Raw genomic sequence first — 21,318 nt, 5'->3', positions numbered from 1 at the left:
GTGAACCACTGTGCGATTCAGGTGCGATGCGGGAACCTGCACTGGATTTGCAGGGTTCTCGCATCGCACTAGTGTGAACCGGCATTCAATGAAAGAAATGTAGCAAATTATTCCATTCATGCTAAATGTCATACATGGACAAATCTCCCTTGCCGAGTGGCAGCTGTCAGAATACCTGAACAGTGACTGCATCTGATTGGATGCAGTCATCGCTTGGCCATCAATTTTCCACCCGGCACTTTCATAGTTACATAGTTAGTCAGGTTGAAAAAAGACACACGTCCATCTAGTTCAACCAAAAAAAGGGGGAAAAAATCATCCAACCCCTTTACACAATCCTATATCCACAGTTGGTCCAGAGGAAGACAAAAAAACCCAGCACAACTTGCATAACAGTAGAGGTCTTTCTATAGACCCATGAGAACCTTTTACAGTACCGAAACAAAATTCCATGCATATAACACCAACACGTCACCTGTCCCCAGCACCTTGTGGAGCTTGAAATTCTCTTTTCCGACTTTCTCGGCATGCTCTATCAGGTTTGCTGCACAACCCGCTCTTCCCCCATTGGTCAGAGCCTGCAGTAGGTGGAATAATATCCTGTATGTCACTTTTGATAAAATGCACTATATTTAATTTAATTAAAATTTTTATTTATTGATATATTTTTACAGTGGACAATCAGAGCTAGCGCTGCTCTTTGTATTTCTATGTTAAGACAGTTATTTTACTTTATAGACAGCTGCTGCACTGATTACTAATTCTGTGGTGCCGGTTCACTGATATTTATTCAATCAAAGAGTGTCTGGTGGGACTGGGCAGGGGACAGACAGGCGAGTTCTCAAAAGTTTAAAAAGTGTATTGCCAGCTTGTGCTCTTCTGGCAGATTATATTGCTGCTTGCTTCTCTATTGAGAGGTTTACCCTTCTTCCCTGGGCAGTCTTATGGACAGGAAAGGAGGGAAATCTCTGCAAAGAGGACATAGAGCAACAATTCGATAGAAGCTCGAAAACCCGTGCCCACAAAATTAACCGTAACATTTTGGCTGGTGTTCCAATTTCAGACAAACAATGGATGGTAGCAGCATGTATTATCCATGTTGCTTCAACCATGTGTGAAATTCAGATTGACCTATTGCCTGGCAGATGCAGAATTGTGTACTATGCCACGGCACATTCTCTCCTACCCAGCATATGGGTATTTGGCTGAATGTATAGCGACACCTTTAGCTAGAGGTACAGGTGTGTTACTTTGATCCCTTCTTCTGCTTCTTAGCAAAGGATCAGGAAGGACGTTTTTTAGTCAAAACTGAAATCTACTTGTTCCATAATGAGTATTTTTGGCTGGACCCCAAGAGTACAAAAACAGCAAAATGTTAAAAATTGGAAAACATTTCTGTTACTGTGTCATAGAAATAGGACTGTCACCGGGCTGGTACTGTACCAGAAAATGATGGTAAGTACAATAAGTATTTTTTTCTTAGGAAAGGTGGCAGCCTTACATAGCATTATAGTTTGCACACTGTCTTGATTTTCAGTTGGTGTATGAAGTTAATCACTTTAAAAGGCTGACCTTGGCTTACTCTCTTTGTGCTGAATCACAGTGTAGGAGATGGGTTGTCCTGCGGGAATTCTTCCGTAACAAAGTGCAGCTTTCCACCAGCACTGTCTGCACATATCGGAGGAAGATGATGACGGCATTGAGTCTCCGGCCCAGACAGAGGGAGCAGGTGCTACGGATGCTGATAGATGAAACTGAATCCATTATGTTCAGACATCTAACCACAACACTGTGTGATATCAACTCAGCAATTAACTGTTGCAGTATTTTCTAGCAATAAACCATTAAACATGTACCTACATGAGAGATTCTTGGCATAAGAGTTTATGTCATCCTATACCTAGGTTTGGATGTTTTAGGCTGCCTGTGTGTTTGCAAGGAAGAACTTTGTTTATAGGTCAAAATGTGGTTATAGGGTCGGGAAGCCAGATCTTCAAGCCCAACTCCAGAACTTTTTTTAGTTTTAGATAAAGGTTAGAAACATCTCTACTGTTACTGATGTCAGGGTCTCCATTTTAGAGGTCTGACAGATATCAGAGGAAACAGGAAGTCCTCCTAACAGAGACCTAGACAAGAGTAACAACAATTATTCCAGCAAGAAGGGTTAGCATCTCTGATCTATTTTTATTGCTGTCTTTCTTTATCTCTGCTGGGAAGAATCAACCTCTAAGTCTTATGGCGAGCACTGTCATCAGGAATGACTGTGATAGTCATTACTGATGACACCGCCTCCCTTGGTCAACTGATAGCCTCCCATGGCTTCCAATACCACCTCTACGCTTACGACACCCAAATCTCTACCCCTCAGCTCACTCCCTCTGTCTCCTCACGTATCACTAATTTACTATCAGATATATCAGTCTGGATGTCACACCACTTCCTCAAACTCGATCTACCCAAAACCGAACTTATAATTTTTCCTCCCCCATATGCCCCTTCCCCTGATCTCTCTGTCAAAATCGATGGCACAACTGTAAGCCCATCCCCACATGCCAAGGTTCTAGGTGTAGTCCTAGACTCTGAACTCTCCTTCAAGCAACACATCCAATCACTGTCCAAATCCTGCCGCCTCAACCTCCACAACATCTCCAAAATACGCCCTTTCTAACCAATGACACAACAAAGCTCTTAATTCACTCGCTGGTCACCTCTCCCCTCGACTACTGCAACTCCTTTCTCATTGGCTTACCTCTACATAGTCTATCACCTCTTCAATCCATCATGAATGCCGCAGCCAGACTCATCCACCTTACCAATCGCTCTGTGTCTGCCACTCATCTCTGTCAATCCCCCCCACTGGCTTTCGCTCAGCCAAAGAATTAAATTCAAAATTCTAACAACTACGTACAAAGCCATCCACAATTTCGCCCCCAGCTACATCACTAGCTTAGTCTCTAAATACCAACCTACTCATTCTCTTCGTTCCTCTCAAGACCTCCTGCTTTCTAGCTCCCTCATCACCTCCTCCCATGCTCGCATCCAGGACTTTTCCAAAGCCTCTCCAATCCTATGGAATACCCCAATCTGTCCAATTATCTCCTACTCTATTAGCTTTTAGATGATCCCTGAAAAACCTTCTCTTCAGAGAAGCCTATCTTACCCACACTTAAGTGTATTTTCATTTTTTCCATCAGCTCATCCCCCACAGTTATTACCTTTTGTTTGCACTTGACCCTCCCTTCTAGATTGTAAGCTCTAACGAGTAGGGCCCTCTGATCCCTCCTGTATTGATTTGTATTGTAAGTGTACTGTCTGCTCTCATGTTGTAAAGCGCTGCGCAACTGTTGGTGCTATATAAATCCTGTATAATAATAATAATAATAGGAAATCCAAAATGTTACATTTGTCTCCGGAATAGGAGTTCAGGATAAATCTTCCAATGGAGACACCATTTTCTTCTTCTTGTTGTGTCACAGAACAAGAATTAAAGGGGTATCTCTCCACAATTGGGCACAGACAGAATTTTTTTTTTTTTTTTAACATTATCTGCTCTGTACACAATCCTAAAAAATACACTTTTACCTAATTTTGGAACAATCTAAATGCAGCAGAATCAACAGCTTCAAAATGTATGCTGGCTCAACTATCTTAGACTAAATAGGGGTTTAGGGATACTAATTCAATCTCTATAGTCATTCATTTTAAATAGATAAAAGTAATAAAAGTTACATAAATTAATTTGTAATTGTGGTTCTTTAAACTCTTTTTTAAGTGCACTTGACAATAGAATGCTATGGTTTTTAATGTTTTTTTCGATTACAGTTCCACCACGTGTCCACCCAGGACCAAAGGTCTTAAAGACTCTTCTTGGACGCTCAGTGGTTCTGCCCTGCGTAGCTCATGGAGACCCAACACCAGATCTTAGTTGGTATAAAGATGGTGTAGCCTTGAGGGTAGGAGACCAGGACTTCTTACAAGGGCCTGATGGCAGTATCAGTGTCATAGAGGTCCAACTCTCTGATTCCGGGAATTACCGCTGTGTTGCTATTAGCAGTGCCGGAGAAGATTCACTGGAATTTAGGCTAGAAGTGCTGGGTAAGCACTAAACCATAATCACATCCATGGCTGTAAATAAATACAGGAACCCTTTAATTTAGTAACTGTTGATAAAATTATTATCATTTTTGTGTCTTTTCCAGAGCAGCCAAACTTCAAGGACAGCTCTGATGTTCTGTTGGAACAGACAGCCTATGAGCCTGTTACCCTGGCATGCCCTGTGCAAGGTGAGTGTTTATTAAATATGTTCCAGCCAGCCCTTTAATGCCCATAGCTGAACAAGAAAGAGCAAAGAATCTAATTCATTTTCTAGCTGGATCATGATAGGTTGGTATGACAAATACATCCAATGCATTTTTTATATGGCAAATGGAATACTGAGGAAAATACTGAGGAGAATTTTGCTATACATCATTTGGGTCTTATGTTTAAAATTGTCTAAAAATGCCTTTTGTAGCCTATTCAAACCAACCAGATTCTCCCTTAAACAAACGTAAGAATTTAGTTGGGGAACCCAAGCACCTTTCTTTCAGACACTTTGTACAGGAGCATATTGTCTGGTAGAACAATGAAGAGCAATACGCTAGCTTCATGACAATACAACATAGTAGATACAGTAACCAAAATGTTGGTTGTTTACCAGTGGTTTGAACAATTTCTTCTTTGGATATTCTGTCTCAGATCAGGATTATAATTCTTACATAAGCTAATGGTCTTGGTCTTACAGAAATGGAGCAAGAACGCACATATTTGTGATGAAAAAACACTACAATGTGGGGGGTAGTTCCACATTTAAGTTCCCACTGCATTCTCTAGCTAGATCTTTAACAGAACACATTATATCACAGTAGCAACTGAAATACTATGTATGTGACCATTATTATTAGTAACCAAATGAAGTGTACTATCCAAATTTCAATAATTGTAAAAATTTACCAGTAGGTTGAAAGTTGCAGTTTACTTTTTAATTTTAAATCACAGCAGTTACTGTAGATAAAAGCTACTTAGGGTTCCTATTACAAGTTAAAAGTATGGGCTTCATATTTGGTTACTGTGTCTATACGTGATAAAAATCATAGGGGCTTATTGGTCTTTTAGCAAGACAGGGTTACTCTGCATTATGGCATCTTCTATCTGCTTATATTGGTGGCAGTAGCAGGACTAGCAAGCCAGCACAAGCTTTATCAAGTTGTTTTCTGAGGGATTCTTAATGTGTTCTAAAGCCAGGTTGGTGAAATTATTGCACAGCGTAGGTTGGGGACAAACTGTACTGTCCCCTTTCTTCTTGATGTACCTGGACCTTCCTAGAGTCACTACTTCATGAAAGAGTTTTCCTTGAAAATGGTCATAGGGAGAAAACCCTGTGTTGGCTTACCAAAATGGGTTTTTGAGAAAGACATTCCGGTTGGGGCCTTAATTCCTACAGTGTACCTCACTGTACTGCATATACTGTATGCTGCCACATTCAGTTGAATGGACACTTGCAAAAAAAAGTCAGGAAGTCCACTCCTAGGCATAACCCTAACCCTCTAACAAGGAAAGCAGTACAGATTGAATGGTGTGCCCTTTGTAAATTGGCATTGACTGAATTGATCTTGGCCTGTTTTGTCTTAGCAGTAATCTGGCAGTGCATTCTTTGTTGGATTACATAGATGCCTGATAACAATAACACAGATGTGCATAATGAACCAAGAAATACTTTATGTGCTTATTCACACAGGTACTCCCACCCCACTTGTTCGCTGGCTAAAAAATGGAGTATTTCTTACCAGTAATGTACCAGGGATGACCCAGCTGGGCAATGGCTCCTTACTGATTGAATCACCATTGCCAAATCATACTGGAGACTACATATGCTTGGCTACTAATGAAGCTGGCTCAGCAAGAAAGAAGACTAAGCTGGTGGTATATGGTAAGCAATAAGATCACACATGACAGCTGCTAATGTTTGCAGTTTGTGAAGTGAATGGAAAACTTATTGTATTATTGCCTCCTCAGCGCCACCAAGGATACTAGAGAATGGACAGGCACAGAATATCTCAATGATGGCCAATCAGCCTTTGAGTTTGGGCTGTGAAGTGAATGGAGTCCCCTTCCCAGTAGTCACTTGGAGCAAAGATAACAAAATAGTAAGTTGTTAACACATTATAGGGACATGTAAGAAGCACGTGCACATAAATATCCATAAATATTCCAGAAAAATGCTTGTAATCCAAAACACTTGTATATCAAAGCAAATTTCCCCATAAGAAATAATGGAAACTCAAATGATTCATTCCACAACCATTTATTCATAAGTCCTTCAGTTTATAGTCCATATAAAAAAAATATAGCAATGTGACCAGGTTGTGTAACCATAAACTGTCCATCCACAAATGGAAGCCTCCACAAGGGGATTAGAAGAAGAATCCAGCAGGAGCTACAGAGTATAAAAGAGAAGAGAGGCGCCTCTAAGTGTAGCAATATGTTGCTAAATGTTGTACCTTCATTAAATGTAATTCATTGCTACACTTAGAGGCGCCTCTCTTCTCTTTTTTACTCAGTTGTGACATGATGCTATTTGTATATCAAGACATTGCTTGTATATTAAGTCAAAATTAATTAAAAAATTTTGCTTGTCTTGAAAAACGCTCTCAAACCAAGGTTTTACTGTGTGTGTATGTATGTATATATATATATATATATATATATATATATTCTCACAGACTAAGAGAGGGCAGGGCAGCATGTAGGAACCAGTAAGGCTTTGCTGCAGGACACATGTGCTGACAAGGAACTTGCTGACGGGAGGAGAGAGCAGAGTGATGACTAAGCAGCATGTTGGGCTGCTTAGTCATCACTCTGCTCTCTCCTCCTGTCAGCAAGACACAACGCTTGTAACTTGTGTCACCCTATTGGACAGACAGGCTTGCAAAACACTTGACAGATTAGACAGTTCTCATAGGTGTAATTCAGTTGTGTATTTAGTTGTTTGCCTGGAGTTCAGCTTTCACTAGTTTACCCAGCCCAGTTGACTACATTTTTAATTTTTTTTGTAAAATCTTTTTATTGAGTTTTAGGTCACAGACACAGCAACATACAATAACTGTAAAAAAAGGAAGAGATGTAGCTCTTGCAAGGGACAAAAATACAATACACTGCAATATGCAGTTTTAAACAGTGTAAAAGGGTCACATCACTATTAAAGAAGGTATGGCTCCCCTAGGCGACATTCAGCATAGGCTTCAATTATGCAAACTTGAAATAAGCGAAACAAGGATAATCATAACATGGCATTCGGCTAAGTGATAGTTACGGAGTTAAGAAATTTCAGCCCGAAGACACTACAGAAGCTGTTGAGGGCTCTGCTAGCCACTTGGACCAGATCTTGTCATATTTTTTGGAGCAACCTCTGTTGGCATAGGTGTCTTTGTAGAGGGGCAGACCATTGTTGACCAGTTGCTTCCAAAAGGCAAGAGGCAGGGGGAATGGTTTTCACCAGTGGAGCGCTATAGCTTTGCTGGCATAGAAAAGAAGTAGGCCGACTAAGGTGCACCCTGCAACTGTGGGTATTAATTGCTCAATTAAGCCCAACATACAGATACACATAGAGGGTTGTAATGATATGGAAGTAACCAGGTGTATGAGTGCCAATACCTCTTCCCAGAATCCATCAATGACCGGGCAGGTCCAAAAAAATGTGAGTAAAATCTCCAGGGGCCCCCCCACAGCGCCAGCACTCGGGAGGAGAGCTGGAGTTCATTTTATGTAACCTGTATGGGGTGAAATATGCACAATGAACTATTTTGAACTGGATCAAACAATCTCTCAAGGAAACAAGGGACCGAAAGGGGAAATCCCATACGTCATCCCAGTCATTGTCAAGGTTCGGGATGTCTTATAGCCACCTAGCTCTGAGGACCTCTAAAACAGGTAGGGATGTCATAACAAGATGAGAGTATAATCGGGAGGTGGGCTTTTCTGCGCTTTCTGATCTGAGGAGATCTTCTCATGCTGACTATAACCTAAAGGGGCAGAATGAGAGAACTGACTGCTGAAGGCATGTGAGAATCAGTTGACTAGATGTTATGATTCTACAAGCTGCAGCCAACATATTCTGTTTTACTTCTTTTCTACTAGATGACTGAGGCACCGGGGATCAGTTTTCAGTCTGCTGGTCAGGGTTTGCGCTTTCACCGAATACGTAAAGATGATTCGGGGTCTTATACCTGCAGGGCAGTGAACCGTGCCGGAGAAGCCCACCGTACCTACAATATCCTAGTATTTGGTGAGTATTTAAAAGTCCTCACAGCTGCCCAGGACTCTGGATGTCAAGTGTGGTCCAAAATGGATATATTTACAAACAGTGGGTAGGAATTAACAAAGAGTTGTGCAGCCTCAAGCTTGCACGACTCTTGTAAATGTAGAAAATGGAGTAGCCCCTGGTGCAAGCCCCTTTGTTAATAAGGAGCCATCAGTTCTCTGTTGTGTGGCTGTGACAGGCACAGCACACCGGAGCAAATGAATAGTTGGAGATGCATGCTCCGATCTCTCTGCCCTCCCTGCCCTGCTGCTCAGCTCAGAGTGAAGGGAGGAGAAGAGTGGTAACCCTGTGCAGTCTCTGCTCATGCTCCATATTCACTGTAGGGGCAGAAAGAGGGATGTGAGCTGTCTACTGACAGCGCATATCCAATATGACAAGGTGGCACCTGTCGGGAATTAGAAGCAGTTTTCTATATGGAAAACTGCCGCATTCCCTCTGTTAATTATGTGCAGACCTGCAGAAATTTCTAATTCACTCTGAAACAGAAACTGTCGCAAATAGACCTGAAAGAAGTGCACACCACTTTTGACAGTTTCCTAAGCCGTTTTAATAGGGCTTGTAGCCCACAAAAATGTTGGCTTATAAATGTTAGACTTGTATTAACAAATAAATACTTTTGGACTCTAAGTGGCAAACTCATTGTATTCCCTATACTTCCCATCCACGCTTTCTAGGAAATGAAACCCTGACAGAAATGTGAACTCTTCCCCAATCAATTTTGGTTGAAAGTTATGCTTTAAGAGAAAAATACCAAAAAACAAAATTGGGAGTTTTGAGGTGCAAAAAATCTAATCAAATTGATATTACAAATTTCATAATTTTATTTAAACAAACATGGTTAAAAAATGAATAAAGTTTAAAACCAGAACATGAAAAGTCATGCGGTCACATTACAAAAGTTGGTTGCCTCTACATGTTTCGCCATAATTATGGCTTCTTCTGGAGCTTTTGGAGCTTTTATTTCACTAAAAGAAATAAACAATACATTTTAATAAATACAAAGAAAAAAGAAAAGGGGAGAAAAAGAAGGAGAAGACACTAGTACACACAAAGACCCAGAGGGCTCTGTCAAATTTACAATTCATATATTTACATATATAGATCGTCTGATGGATGTACTCTCACCCCAAATGTGATCAAGGTTCCAAAGAACCCTCAGGGCCGGGCCCTTGATCACGTTTGGGGTGAGATAAAATCCATCAGACGATCTATATATTATTGTAACCATGTAAATATATGAATTGTAAATTAGACAGACCCTTCGGAGTCTTTGTGTGTACTAGTGTCTTCTCCTTTTTCTCCCCTTTTCTTTTTTCTTTGTATTTATTAAAATTTTTTTTTGTCTTTTGGTGACATTGTAATAAAGGTCCTACAAAAGCTCCAGAAGAAGCCATACTTATTGCGAAACATGTAGAGGCAACCAACTTTTGTATTGTGACCGCATGACTTTTCATGTTCTGGTTTTAAACTTTATTCATTTTTTTTTTGTTTGTTTAAATAAAATTATAAATTTATAATATCAATTTGATTAGATTTTTTGGACCTCAAAACTCCCAATTTTGTTTCTTGGAATTTTTCTGAGTATATTTAGGGGAGGTGGTGCTTGTAGAGAACTCTCCGGTCTCTGGTACCATATTTATTTTTTATGCTTAAAGAGCTTATTCGCTCAAGTGCTTAGCCCTGTAGAGTGTGAAGAGTTATTTGGTTTCTTTTCTGTCCTAGTGCACTGCTGAGCTGTGTACAGGCAGCCCAAATAAGTGGATACACATCAGCTGTACGGACTGACCCTGAGTTTAGTAAAAGACATGGTTATGGTTATCTTTTCATTTGCAGTGCCACCAACGATCTACGGGGCCGGGTCTGTCCAAGATTTGACGGCACGAGAGGGGACAGAAGTGGAGCTACAATGCAGAGTGTCTGGGCTGCCTAAACCTCAAGTGCAATGGACCAAAGATGGACAGTAAGTAAGACATCCTTATAAATTTCTGCCTAATGGCTAAATGCATATCACAGATGTTTGCAATGTGGCTTTGGCCATTAGGCAGCAGTTTAAAAGGATTTCTATTAATATCATCTGTGTTATACCATATGGGTGCCTCCATGAAATGGAAAGTCTGTATACCACTTGGTGCAATCCCAGGTGCCATACTATAAATATTCTGGTATGGCCATATCACTGAGACCAAAGACTAGTTTGGTTTACCTGCCCTTTAACATGCATGAGATCTTGAGCTCTATGATATTAGTTATACCTAAATGTGTGTATGAAAATGCAAAGAGCACCATAAGGCCCCATTTGAGAAAAACTTCCATATTCAACTACTACTCAAGTACAAACACTGATTCACAATAGATAGATGGATCCAGAGTACCTTTTTTGATAGACTAATCTCTTCCAAGGTCTAAAATGCAGGAAACACCACCCAGGCCACAACATTCGCATGACCCACATATTATTATTATCATACAGGATTTATATAGCGCCAACAGTTTGTGCAGTTTACAACAGTACAGTTACAATACAATTCAATACAGGAGGAATCAGAAGGCCCTGCTCGTTAGAGCTTACAATCTAGGAGTATAGTCTTTATTGGCCCCTAACGCTCACAGGGTCCTTGTTGTGCAACCTCCATATGGGCAGGGCTAACTGAATGGCAATAATTTAAAGAGACCAGGTGAGGTGTCTTCCAGAGGTTTTCCAGTTTATGTACTGAATAACAAACAGTACAGCAATGCAGTGGTGATACCAGATTACTTGTGTGTACCATAAGGCATTTTTACAGTTCAGTAACAACGCCATTATAATAGGCAGACTTACACGTGACAGTATGCTCCTGGATTGCTCCCTAAACAGGGCCTCTCAGGCTTGCACTGACTCAGATGCAGGCTTGCAGAAAGGTCCTACCCCAACAAGGTTGTTTCCAGGGGTTACAGGATCAACCCTAAGCTGACCCTCCTCCACAGGAACCTTTCCCTATGCTGAACCTAGCTTTCCCTCACCAGAGGTCCTCTGGTCCTACCTCAACTACACACACTGCAGGGTAGGGTTGCCACTTTTTCTTCAAGCCAAATCCAGACACTTTTGTGGCACACAGTAAATTTTATTTTGTTTTAGTATACACTATAGGATTATCACAGACCTGGGACATATTTGGGCACTCCAAAGAGAAAAGTAATGAGGCACACATAGTGCCCCCTCACCCTCTTGTCAAGCCCAGTTCTGAGACATATTCCTGTCTGAATAATGGGTCTGGGTTTCAGGTGGACTGAAACCCGGACACATAATTCAGAATCCTGGACAGGTGGCAACCCTACTGCAGGGTGGCCAAAAATAACACAGCAGGGACTATATATCGCTCCAGCAAAATGGTCACCAGAAGCCCAGTACAGAGGACAAGTCAGTCCTCGGCAGGGTTTCCTTGACACCCGGGGTAACAACAATACCTGCCTGGAGTTTGCATGTTCTCCCTGTGCCTGCGTGGGTTTCCTCCCACACTCCAAAGACATGCTGGTAGGTTAATTGGCTTCTGTCTAAACTGGCCCTAGTATATGAATGTGAGTTAGGGATCTTAAATTGTAAGCTCCTTGAGGGTAGGGACCGATGTGAATGTACAATGTATATGTAAAGCGCTGCGTAAATTGACGGCGCTATATAAGGACCTGAAATAAATAAAACAGCAATCAGGTGATTGCCGTGTTTTCCTCTGGCAGCCAACCAAGAAGTGAGTAAGGAGATTTGTGGATTATATGATCAATGCAAATATCCAGCACAGCATCATCCTCACAATCTTTACTTTACTGTAACAGCCTTAAAAGCAATCTGTTAGCGGGTTTCTGCCTCCAAGGGATTTAATCATAGCTCCTCTATGGACCTTCTCATTTTCCATGCTGACACCTGCTCAAACGATGGCTGCACTCAGCAGAACAGTGGCTGCCAGCAACACGCTCCTACATATGTCAAGAATATGTCCACCCCTGAGGAGCAGTGTGCACGGGCCTATACCTAAACTCTAAAGTTGGACTGTTTAATTGGGATTCATTAGCACAGCTTAATGTGCCAAAAGAAAGCAGTAAAAAATGTATCTATAGCATACAATTCTCAGTGTCCTTAGGGATCAGGATGTAGGTACTAGAAGAGCTCTTCTACATATACACAGGGAAATGGTTAGCACAGTGGGCCTGGGAACAAACCACTACAGAACACCCACTGTATAATAGTAAATAGTAATAGTAAGTAGTATAATATATCAGTCACAACTGACTAGCCCCACATTGTTTGATGGATAAAGTTGGTTGAGGTCTAGGTTCACTCAAGGGCGGCCTCAAAGTCGCCTGGCTCTTATCCGACTTTAAAGCTGTCCTGTACAGCGCGACTTCAGCGTGGCTTGCAAAATGACTTCTGTATAGAAGTCAATGCAAGCCGATCCGAAGTCGCCCCAAAGTAGTACAGGAACCTTTTTCTAAGTTGGAGAGACTTGAGTCGCTCCTATTAGAACGGTTCCATTACAATGCATGGAGCGCGACTTGTCAGGCGGCTGAGTCGCCTGACAGGTCGCCCCTGTGGGAACTGGCACTTAAAAGGACACTGTAACTCATAATATGCATTTCCTAAAAAGGCATTATTTATTTTTATTTATATAGCGGAATTACCTAAAATCTGTCTGTGTGTTCCAAAGTTGGAATTCAGTGGGTGTGTCTGCTCTGCAAGGGGATAGAGATGTAGGAGAGTGCTGTGGTCATCGCCAGTGTAGTATAAAGAGCAGGAAGAAGGCAGGACAGTGACAGATACTGTAAAATTTTGGACTCCTTAAGTCTAGTACACACAATGCGATTATCAGTAGAATCATCTTCCGGGTTTTTTTTTGCATGCTAGCAGTGTTAATTTTGTCGACTAAAATTACTAAAACATTTTGGTCAACTAAGTAAATACTATTTTAGTCGACTAAAATACAACTAAAACGAAAACAATTGAGATGACTAAAATACGACTAAAACTAAAATGGCATTTTAGTCAAAATACTAAAATGGGACTAAACTTAAAATGACATTTTAGTCAAAAGACTAAAACTAAATAAAAATTTGACTTCAAAAATTAACACTGGTCTTTAGTGCATGTTCCTACCTCAATACCTTAAATAATAACATATTAGGTTTTTTACTCCAGTAATATATAATGAGTTTGGAAATTGTGGAGAAGTGTCAATTAATGCATTACAATTTAATTACACCCATTCGATTTCAGACGACTAAAATGAGTTTTAGTCGACTAAAATGTAGTGGAGATTTTAGTCGACTCAAAGGTAGAACATTTTAGTCGACTAAAATGTAGTGGAGATTTAGTCGACTAAATATGACTAAAACTAAAACAATTGCAGAAGACTAAAATGGGACTAAAACTAAAATGCCATTTTAGTCCTAAGACTAAAACTAAATCGAAATTTGCTGCCAAAATTAACACTGCATGTTAGTCTCATATCGAAAACAAATAGGTTGCTAAAGTACGAAAACTCCCATACGACGAAATAAAAATTTGGAACGAATGCAATGTATTTGTAATGTATTTTCGGATGAAAACTGTCCCGATTAAGCATAAATCGTATGATCTTGTATTGTATGAGAAAAATTTTCGTATTTGTTATTTTGGAAAATTTCGGACGAAAGCTGTGTACTAAGGATCAGATTATCGTACGATCGCTTTGAAAGCTGTATTTTTTGTACGATATTCTGATCATGTGTATGGGCTTTTAGGTTGTGCAGTCATATAACACAACATCGGGAGATTACAAGAGTATGTGCATTTCTTAAACATCCTTTGCCAGTTAAATAGACCTTTTATATTTCAGATTTTCATTGGTTCAGCTGTTTATTTAGCTTGGCTTGCCATTTAAGTCAATACTCAGTTGCATCCAATTTAATGTTCTCCAGCACTAGGAGTTAACATGCATCAGCTGTTGGTTTGCAGACATCCCCCATACACTACCATGTACACTCCACATCTGTGTGCATTTATCATCTTCTTCCCAGGGAAAGTGCTTCTCCTGCTTTCATGTTGACTGTTCTCACTCAGCAAGGTGTCATTAAGGAGGTGGGGGAGACAAGCTGGATGTCTATTATCCCCTCATATCCTGTATAACACATGGCAGGTGTGCGGTGCTTATGTTACCAAGGCTGCGGGAGACAAGGGGGGGTGATGGAGCTGGAGGTAAGAATTTCACTATAGAAAGCGGTCAGATTTGGATAGATAAGGGGGCAGTAAAAGTAGGCAGCTGGGATGTATTTTTACCGATCCCCCTTAATGCGGACTTCCACCCAAAAATGGAACTTCCGCTTTTCAAAATCCCCCCTCCCTCCAGTGTCACATTTGGCACCTTTAGGAGGGAGGGCAGATACCTGTATGATCCAGGTATTTGCTCCCACTTCCGGGCATAGATAGCCGCAGTATCCGCGGATATCTATCCCATATCTGGCACCTCCTCCCCTTACCCCCCCCCCCCCCCCGCTGTCTTCTGGGAGGCACACAGGTCCCAGAAGACAGCAGGGACCAGCGACTCGCGCATGCACAGTAGGGAACCAGGCTGTGAAGCTGCAAGGCTTCACTTCCTGATTCCCTTACCAAAGATGGCGGCGCCTCCACCCGAAAGCTGAGGGACAGATCGGCTTCGGGTGCCGACATCGCGGGTGACCTGGACAGGTAGGTGTCCATATTTCAAAAGTCAGCAGCTGCAGTATTTGTAGCTGCTGATTTTTTTTTTTTTTAATTTGGCGGAACTTCGCTTTAAAGGAGAAGTATGGCCAAAGCTCTTTTGGCTATATACACTTCCTTTGGGTCACAGGAGTAGACTTACTGTAGTTCTGCGCTTCTGTTACCCAGTTTCAGCTGACAGCTGACTAAAGCCCACTGTCGACTGATGTTACAGATCCAGTCTGTAGGCAGGTGCAGTCTCCTGTCTCCAGTGCAGGTGGCGCTCAAATGCTGTGGCAACGCAGAGGGAAAGGAAGTCACGGGGAACAGGGTTCCTCTATGGTTTCCTGAGTCACTGGGGCATTGATTTAATTGGATACTGGCCGCCCATATGACTGGTGGCCATCTTAGGTGTGGCAGAGTCTATTTAAGATCCTAGCCCCTGGGTTTGGCTTGCTTTATGTGAGTGGGCAGTGTAGGGAAAGGTACCCCACCTGTGAGGGACAGTACTAGCGATAGGGAATGGTTCCCCATGAGGAGGGAAAACTTAGGGCCTCATCTCTGTGGATACCTTTCCTGATTGGGCACAAGATGGCCAGGCCGCATTCTGTCCCCTTCCAACAGATGCTATTGGTTGGGCTGGAACCTGCTTCTTCATGTTATTGGAAATTGTGAGTGTGCTCTGCTGGGTAGCTGTCCCACTGGGTCTATTGTGAACTGTTGCAGCACCACATAAAAAAAAAAAAGTTTTATATCGCACCTGACTATGTGAATTATTGCCTTCGCACCGCACTGCACCCCACCTACAGGTGAGCCAGCTGCCCCGGCCCCCTCCACAGTCCAGTGAGCGCTGGAGGGGCAGAGCACAGAATATCGATTGACAGTTACCACCCCATACCTCCCAATATTTTGAGATGGGAATGAGGGACACCTAATGGCAAATGTATGTAGGCATAGGACACGCCCCCTGCCACACCCCCTTAAAGGTGAATTAACCAAAAAAAAAGGTTAATTAAATCTACAAGGGCTTTTTTTTTACCACTACTATTCCTTTATATTGGCTTTTAACGTTTACAAATGCAGCTATTTAGAATTTGGATAAAAGGTATAGCGCTGGGAAACACTTTTTGAAAGATAAAAAGTTTATTTTATATGCAACTATATAGATCAGACCAAAATGAGGGACAAATGAGGAGGAAAGAGGGACATTGCTCCAAATCAGGAACAGTCCCTCGAAATCAGGGACAGTTGGGAGCTATGCCACCCTGTGCTCAGAGCGGACCTGAGACCCGAGCACTCAGTGTTCGGTGTAGAGCAGGCGGGGGACAGCTGCACCATCTGATCTATGCTGCAACTATCTAGGTGAGTAAGATTGTTTGTTCGTTTTTTTTTGTTTTTTTTTTTTGTTCTTTTTTTTTCTCTTTAAGCTGGAAATTCATCTGAGCTTAAAATAATTTTTTGATTAAAAAAAAGGATAACACAACATGCGCTCTGCCTAGCGGACAGAGCCCAATGGGATGAGTCTAGCACACCTGTGAGCTCCAGCTGCTGCTGCACACTTCTCATTGTCAGGAATGATGGGGGAACATGGGAGACGGACCCTCCCTAGAAACAGAAGCGTGAAGTCATAACAGAGGATCCCCACAGGCTCTTCTGGCACACACATATCAATAATGGGAACAATACTGAACTACACAGGACCTCGTCTTTCTTCCAGCTAACAATGTAGATCCTTTTAGTATAGGGCCTAATAATGTGATTTTTACATTAGTGCTTCTCATACTGTGATATAACCTTTACCTGGGAAACTTATCATCCAAATTACGGAGGCCCCTGACATCAGCACTTTTCAAATTTGTTCAACTAGTTCTTGAATTCCTTTTTTTTTTTTTTTTTTGCTAAACTGCAAAATATCACATATATACCATTTGTAATACCAGCCAGCCTGAGTTAGTTAAAAGTAGATGTGAACCCAAACTGAATGACATTTAGCTTGCTTATGTTCAGCCAATGGATGAACAAAAAAAAGGACTAACAGTGTATGGCCAACTTTAAAGTGTTTGTAAAGTCTGTTTTTTCTCTAAAACAATAATAAGCATGTTATACTTACTGCATAGCTCCCAACTGTCCCTGATTTGGAGCAATGCCCCTCTGTCCTTCTCATTTGTCCCTCATTTTGGTCTGATCTATATAGATGTATATAAAATGTACTTTTATATACAACATTGAGTCCGCTCGACCCGCGTGCACGCTCCCGCTGCATACAGCTACGGCAATTCGCACAGGAGAGCCAACCTGCCACCGTATAACGATGGCGGCTGGTCGGCAAAGTCCCTGACCCTTTCAAAGAACGCAGCGGTTGAAAAAAGCATAGATGTGTATGTGTCCCATAGGAAACCATGTTAAAGGGACTGTAGTGCGTTTCTGCAAAAAGCACTAAAAAACACATAGGTGTGAACCAGGCCTAAAGAGGAACTTCAATAACAACCCCCTCCCCTCCCATTTACCTACATGGGAGGGGAGAGGCACTTGAGCTCCTCAACTCATTGGCCCGCCCTGATAAAAAAAAAAAAATCAGTAAATAGGGGATGTATGTATATTACCCACAAAAAAATGGGAATTTAGTTCACAAGTGGTAATTTTCCACCGACCAGTACACGTCTGATGACCTGGTGGACAAAATTCCCAGTTTTCGTGGGTAATATACATACATCCCCTATTTAAGTACGGTCTGTGTATGTGCAGGAACCTGGGGACCTGGCACCACTCTGTTTGGTCTTGATGTGCTTGGCCACGCGTCTGTTGGAGCATACCATTGCTGCATATATTTATTTTATACTTATGATGATTCTATACATATGCACCCATCTCTTTCCCTGAAGAAGGAAGGAACATACATTTCCAAAATGCGTAGGGTTGCTCGGTGAACATCCACAAGAATTTTGGCCCTTCACTGTATCAGGGCCAACATGATGCTCTAATTCAGTGATATGCAATTAGCGGACCTCCAGCTGTTGCAAAACTACAAGTCCCATCATGCCTCTGCCTCTGGCTGTCATGCTTGTGGCTGTCAGAGTCTTGCTTTGCCTCATGGGACTTGTAGTTCTGCAACAGCTGGAGGTCCACTAATTGCAAATCCCTGCTCTAATTGGTCCGAGCTTTAGGGTGCTCTTAGTATATGTATCTTTGATGCCATCATTTGATGTAGTTTAGACCATAACTTTCTTTTATCAATTAAAATAAAAAATTGTATACTTTTTAAAATTATTGTTATATATCTTTACTGTTTTTCACATTCTGCCTTAAAAGTCCCAATTGGGGGAATCATTTTCTACAATTAAAATAAAGGAATAGAATAGAATAAAATAGGAAGAAAATAACCATCTTCTGAAATTCAAATTTCAAATAGAATAAATTTGAATTGGAATAGAATAGAAAAGAATAGAATAAAATAGAAAATAATAGAATAGAAAAAAAATAGAATAGAATAAAATAGAATATAACCATCTTCTGAAATGTTCAGATTCAAATGGAATAAATTTGAATTTGAATAGAATAGAAAAAACAATAGAATAGATTAAAATAGAATATAACCATTTTCCAAAATTCAAATAGAATACATTTGAATTTAAATAGAAAAGAATAGATTAGAATAAAATAGAATATAACCATCTTCCCGAAATTCTAATTTTAAATAGAATAAATTGGAATAGAATAGAAAAGTATAGAAAAAAGAATAGAATGGAATAAAAAGAATATAACCATTTTCCAAAATTCGAATTTTGGAAAAGAATAAGTTATAATTTAGCGAATTCGGTCGAATTAAATTCAATTCGTCCGAATTCGGAAAATTTAAATTGAGTTCAAATAAACTAAACAAATTCCGGAAAAAAAAATTAAATGAATTTAAGGAATTTATGTAAATGCCCGAATCGAAAGTAAACTAATCACATTTTTTCACTCTGCACATGTCTAGATCAAACTAAGTCAACTTGCTAGGCCGGAATAATATTGACGGCTGTGCATCAATTGGCAGCAATGCAATGCTTTGTACATAAATGTGATTATATTTCGATCAATCAGATCATGGCGGAAACAAGAGATGCAATTGATAAATTATGATTGTAACATACGATCAGATCTCAAAATCCACTCCCCCGTTTGTGGCTTATCGATTGAATTATAGATTGATTACTCCTTTTGGAAAAGATTGATCAGAAAAGAAATCAGTTATTTATTGAAGCCTGCATGGCCACCATTAGGGAGATTGCATAATCAGATTGTAACGTGTTGGAATGCTGTTTGTAAGGGGATATTGACCCATTTTTTAATTTCCTTGCTGTAGGCCCCTGACACCCGGGGACTCGACCCTTCAGCTGGTAGAAGAGGAACAAATACTCCGGCTGAACGGCACCAAGCTCTCCCACCAGGGCAGATACCAATGCCTCGCTTTTAACCATGCTGGACAACAAGTCAAAGACTTCAACCTCAAGATACTCAGTAAGTTTCCTGGAATACAAGAGTTGGTACAGAAAAAACTTCCAATCTCCATTCTGAAAGAGAAACACATGTGCCTTGTGTAAAATGAAGCTGTCCATACATCAGTAAAATTTAATTTAGGAAAGAAAAAAATCATTTTCGAAACACATTTTGTAATGGGGTCAATGACGATCGAATTTAGTAACAAGGAAAAGCATTGGAGAAGAATTCTTTTTTTTTTTTTTCTCAGACAATGACATTCTAACTCTGAATGTGGTTTTCATTCAGGAAAAATCATACTTTACATTGGTATGGAAATCAAACATTTTTTCAGGGTTTTCATACAAAAAATTGTTGCATTCATAATGGTACTAATAAATGCAATGGCAAACGATTTTTCTTAAATTTCCGTACGGAAGTTTGATAGTAATTCTGTTGATATCCAGGGTGACTGGGTAATAAGCAATGGTTCATATACATACAGTCTATATACTGTTGGAAAGGGAAGATCATTTCAGTATGTCAGTGTTATTCTCCCACCTAGTGGACACTGTGTGAATTGCAGTCTGTAGACAATGCACAGTGGTGGGGAAACCAGGACCAAGTTCCAAAACCTTCCATTCCCCAACATAGCTATGGTTGATTGTTAGATCATGATCAACATGTTGCCGACCTCCAGTTTAAATGTCCCTTTCTCTATCCATACCAAACAAAACAAAGTTTGGGCTATTAATACACTTTACATCCATAACTATTTATTCTAAGAAGCTATAGAGCTGATCCATTAAAACCGAAGAGACAAGCAATAGCGCATGATTGCAGTTGTATCCTACTGAAACTGATCAGAATTCTTGTTTAACCACTTAAGGACGGGAAGGATTTGCCCCCCTTAATGACCAGGCCATTTTTTGCAATATGGCACTGCAACGCTTTAACAGACAATAGTGCAGTCATGCAACGTTGTACCCAAATAAAATTTATGTCCTTTTTTTCCTCACAAATATAGAGCTTTCTTTTGTAGGTATTTAATCACCTCTGCGGGGGGGGGGGGGGGGGGTTTGTGCTATAAACAAAAAAAACCCAATATTTTTTACTTCTTGCTATAATAAAAATCCCTCAAAAAAATAAAAAAAAAACAATTTTTTTCCTCAGTTTAGGTCAATATGTATTCTTCTACATATTTTTGGTAAATAAAAATTGCAAAAAGCATATATTGATTGGTTTGCGCAAAAGTTATAGTGGCCACAAAATAGGGGATAGATTTACAGCATTTTTTACTAGTAATGGTGGTGATCAGCGATTTTTAGCGGGACTGCGACATTACGGCGGACAGATCAGACACTTTTGAAACTAGGGGGCGATCAAGGGGTTAAGTGTTCCCTAGGGTAGGTGTTTCTAACTGTGGGGAGAGGGGACTGACTGAAGGAGGAGAGAGATCGCTGTTCCTGATCACTAGGAAGAGCAGATCTGTCTCTCCTCCCCTTACAGAATGGGGATCTGTCTGTTTACATTGACAGATCCTCGTTCTGTTTCTCTCAGGAGCGATCGCGGGTAGCCGGCAGACATCGCGGCCACGCCAATGTGAACGTGGGGTTAAACCGACGCATGTTTGTTTACATCTGATTACCTCTGTGTCCATCGGGAAGGGGTTAACACTAAGGGGAGATCAAGGAGCTAAGTGTTCCCTGGGAGGTGTTTCTAACTGGGGGGGGGGGTGGGACTGAGTAGAGGAGGAGAGAGATCGCTATTCCTGATCACTAGGAACAGCAGATCTGTCTCTCCTCCCCTGACAGAACAG

General features: G+C 40.9%; 1 protein-coding gene across 1 annotated transcript in view; it reads left to right on the top strand.

The window, feature by feature from the left end:
• The window catches only part of HMCN2 (hemicentin 2), a 318,398-nt gene that overhangs the window by 175,773 nt on the left and 121,307 nt on the right, over positions 1-21,318 (top strand). Inside the window, exons 24-30 of the mRNA XM_073600486.1 lie at positions 3,823-4,095; positions 4,200-4,283; positions 5,777-5,968; positions 6,055-6,185; positions 8,176-8,323; positions 10,193-10,319; positions 19,387-19,541. Of these exons, the coding sequence (XP_073456587.1) occupies positions 3,823-4,095; positions 4,200-4,283; positions 5,777-5,968; positions 6,055-6,185; positions 8,176-8,323; positions 10,193-10,319; positions 19,387-19,541 (1,110 nt within the window). The remainder of the gene's footprint in view (positions 1-3,822; positions 4,096-4,199; positions 4,284-5,776; positions 5,969-6,054; positions 6,186-8,175; positions 8,324-10,192; positions 10,320-19,386; positions 19,542-21,318) is intronic.

Source organism: Aquarana catesbeiana, linkage group LG09, assembly GCF_042186555.1.
Source record: "Aquarana catesbeiana isolate 2022-GZ linkage group LG09, ASM4218655v1, whole genome shotgun sequence".
NCBI lineage: Eukaryota > Metazoa > Chordata > Amphibia > Anura > Ranidae > Aquarana > Aquarana catesbeiana.
This window is presented reverse-complemented; position numbering and strand designations above follow the sequence as displayed.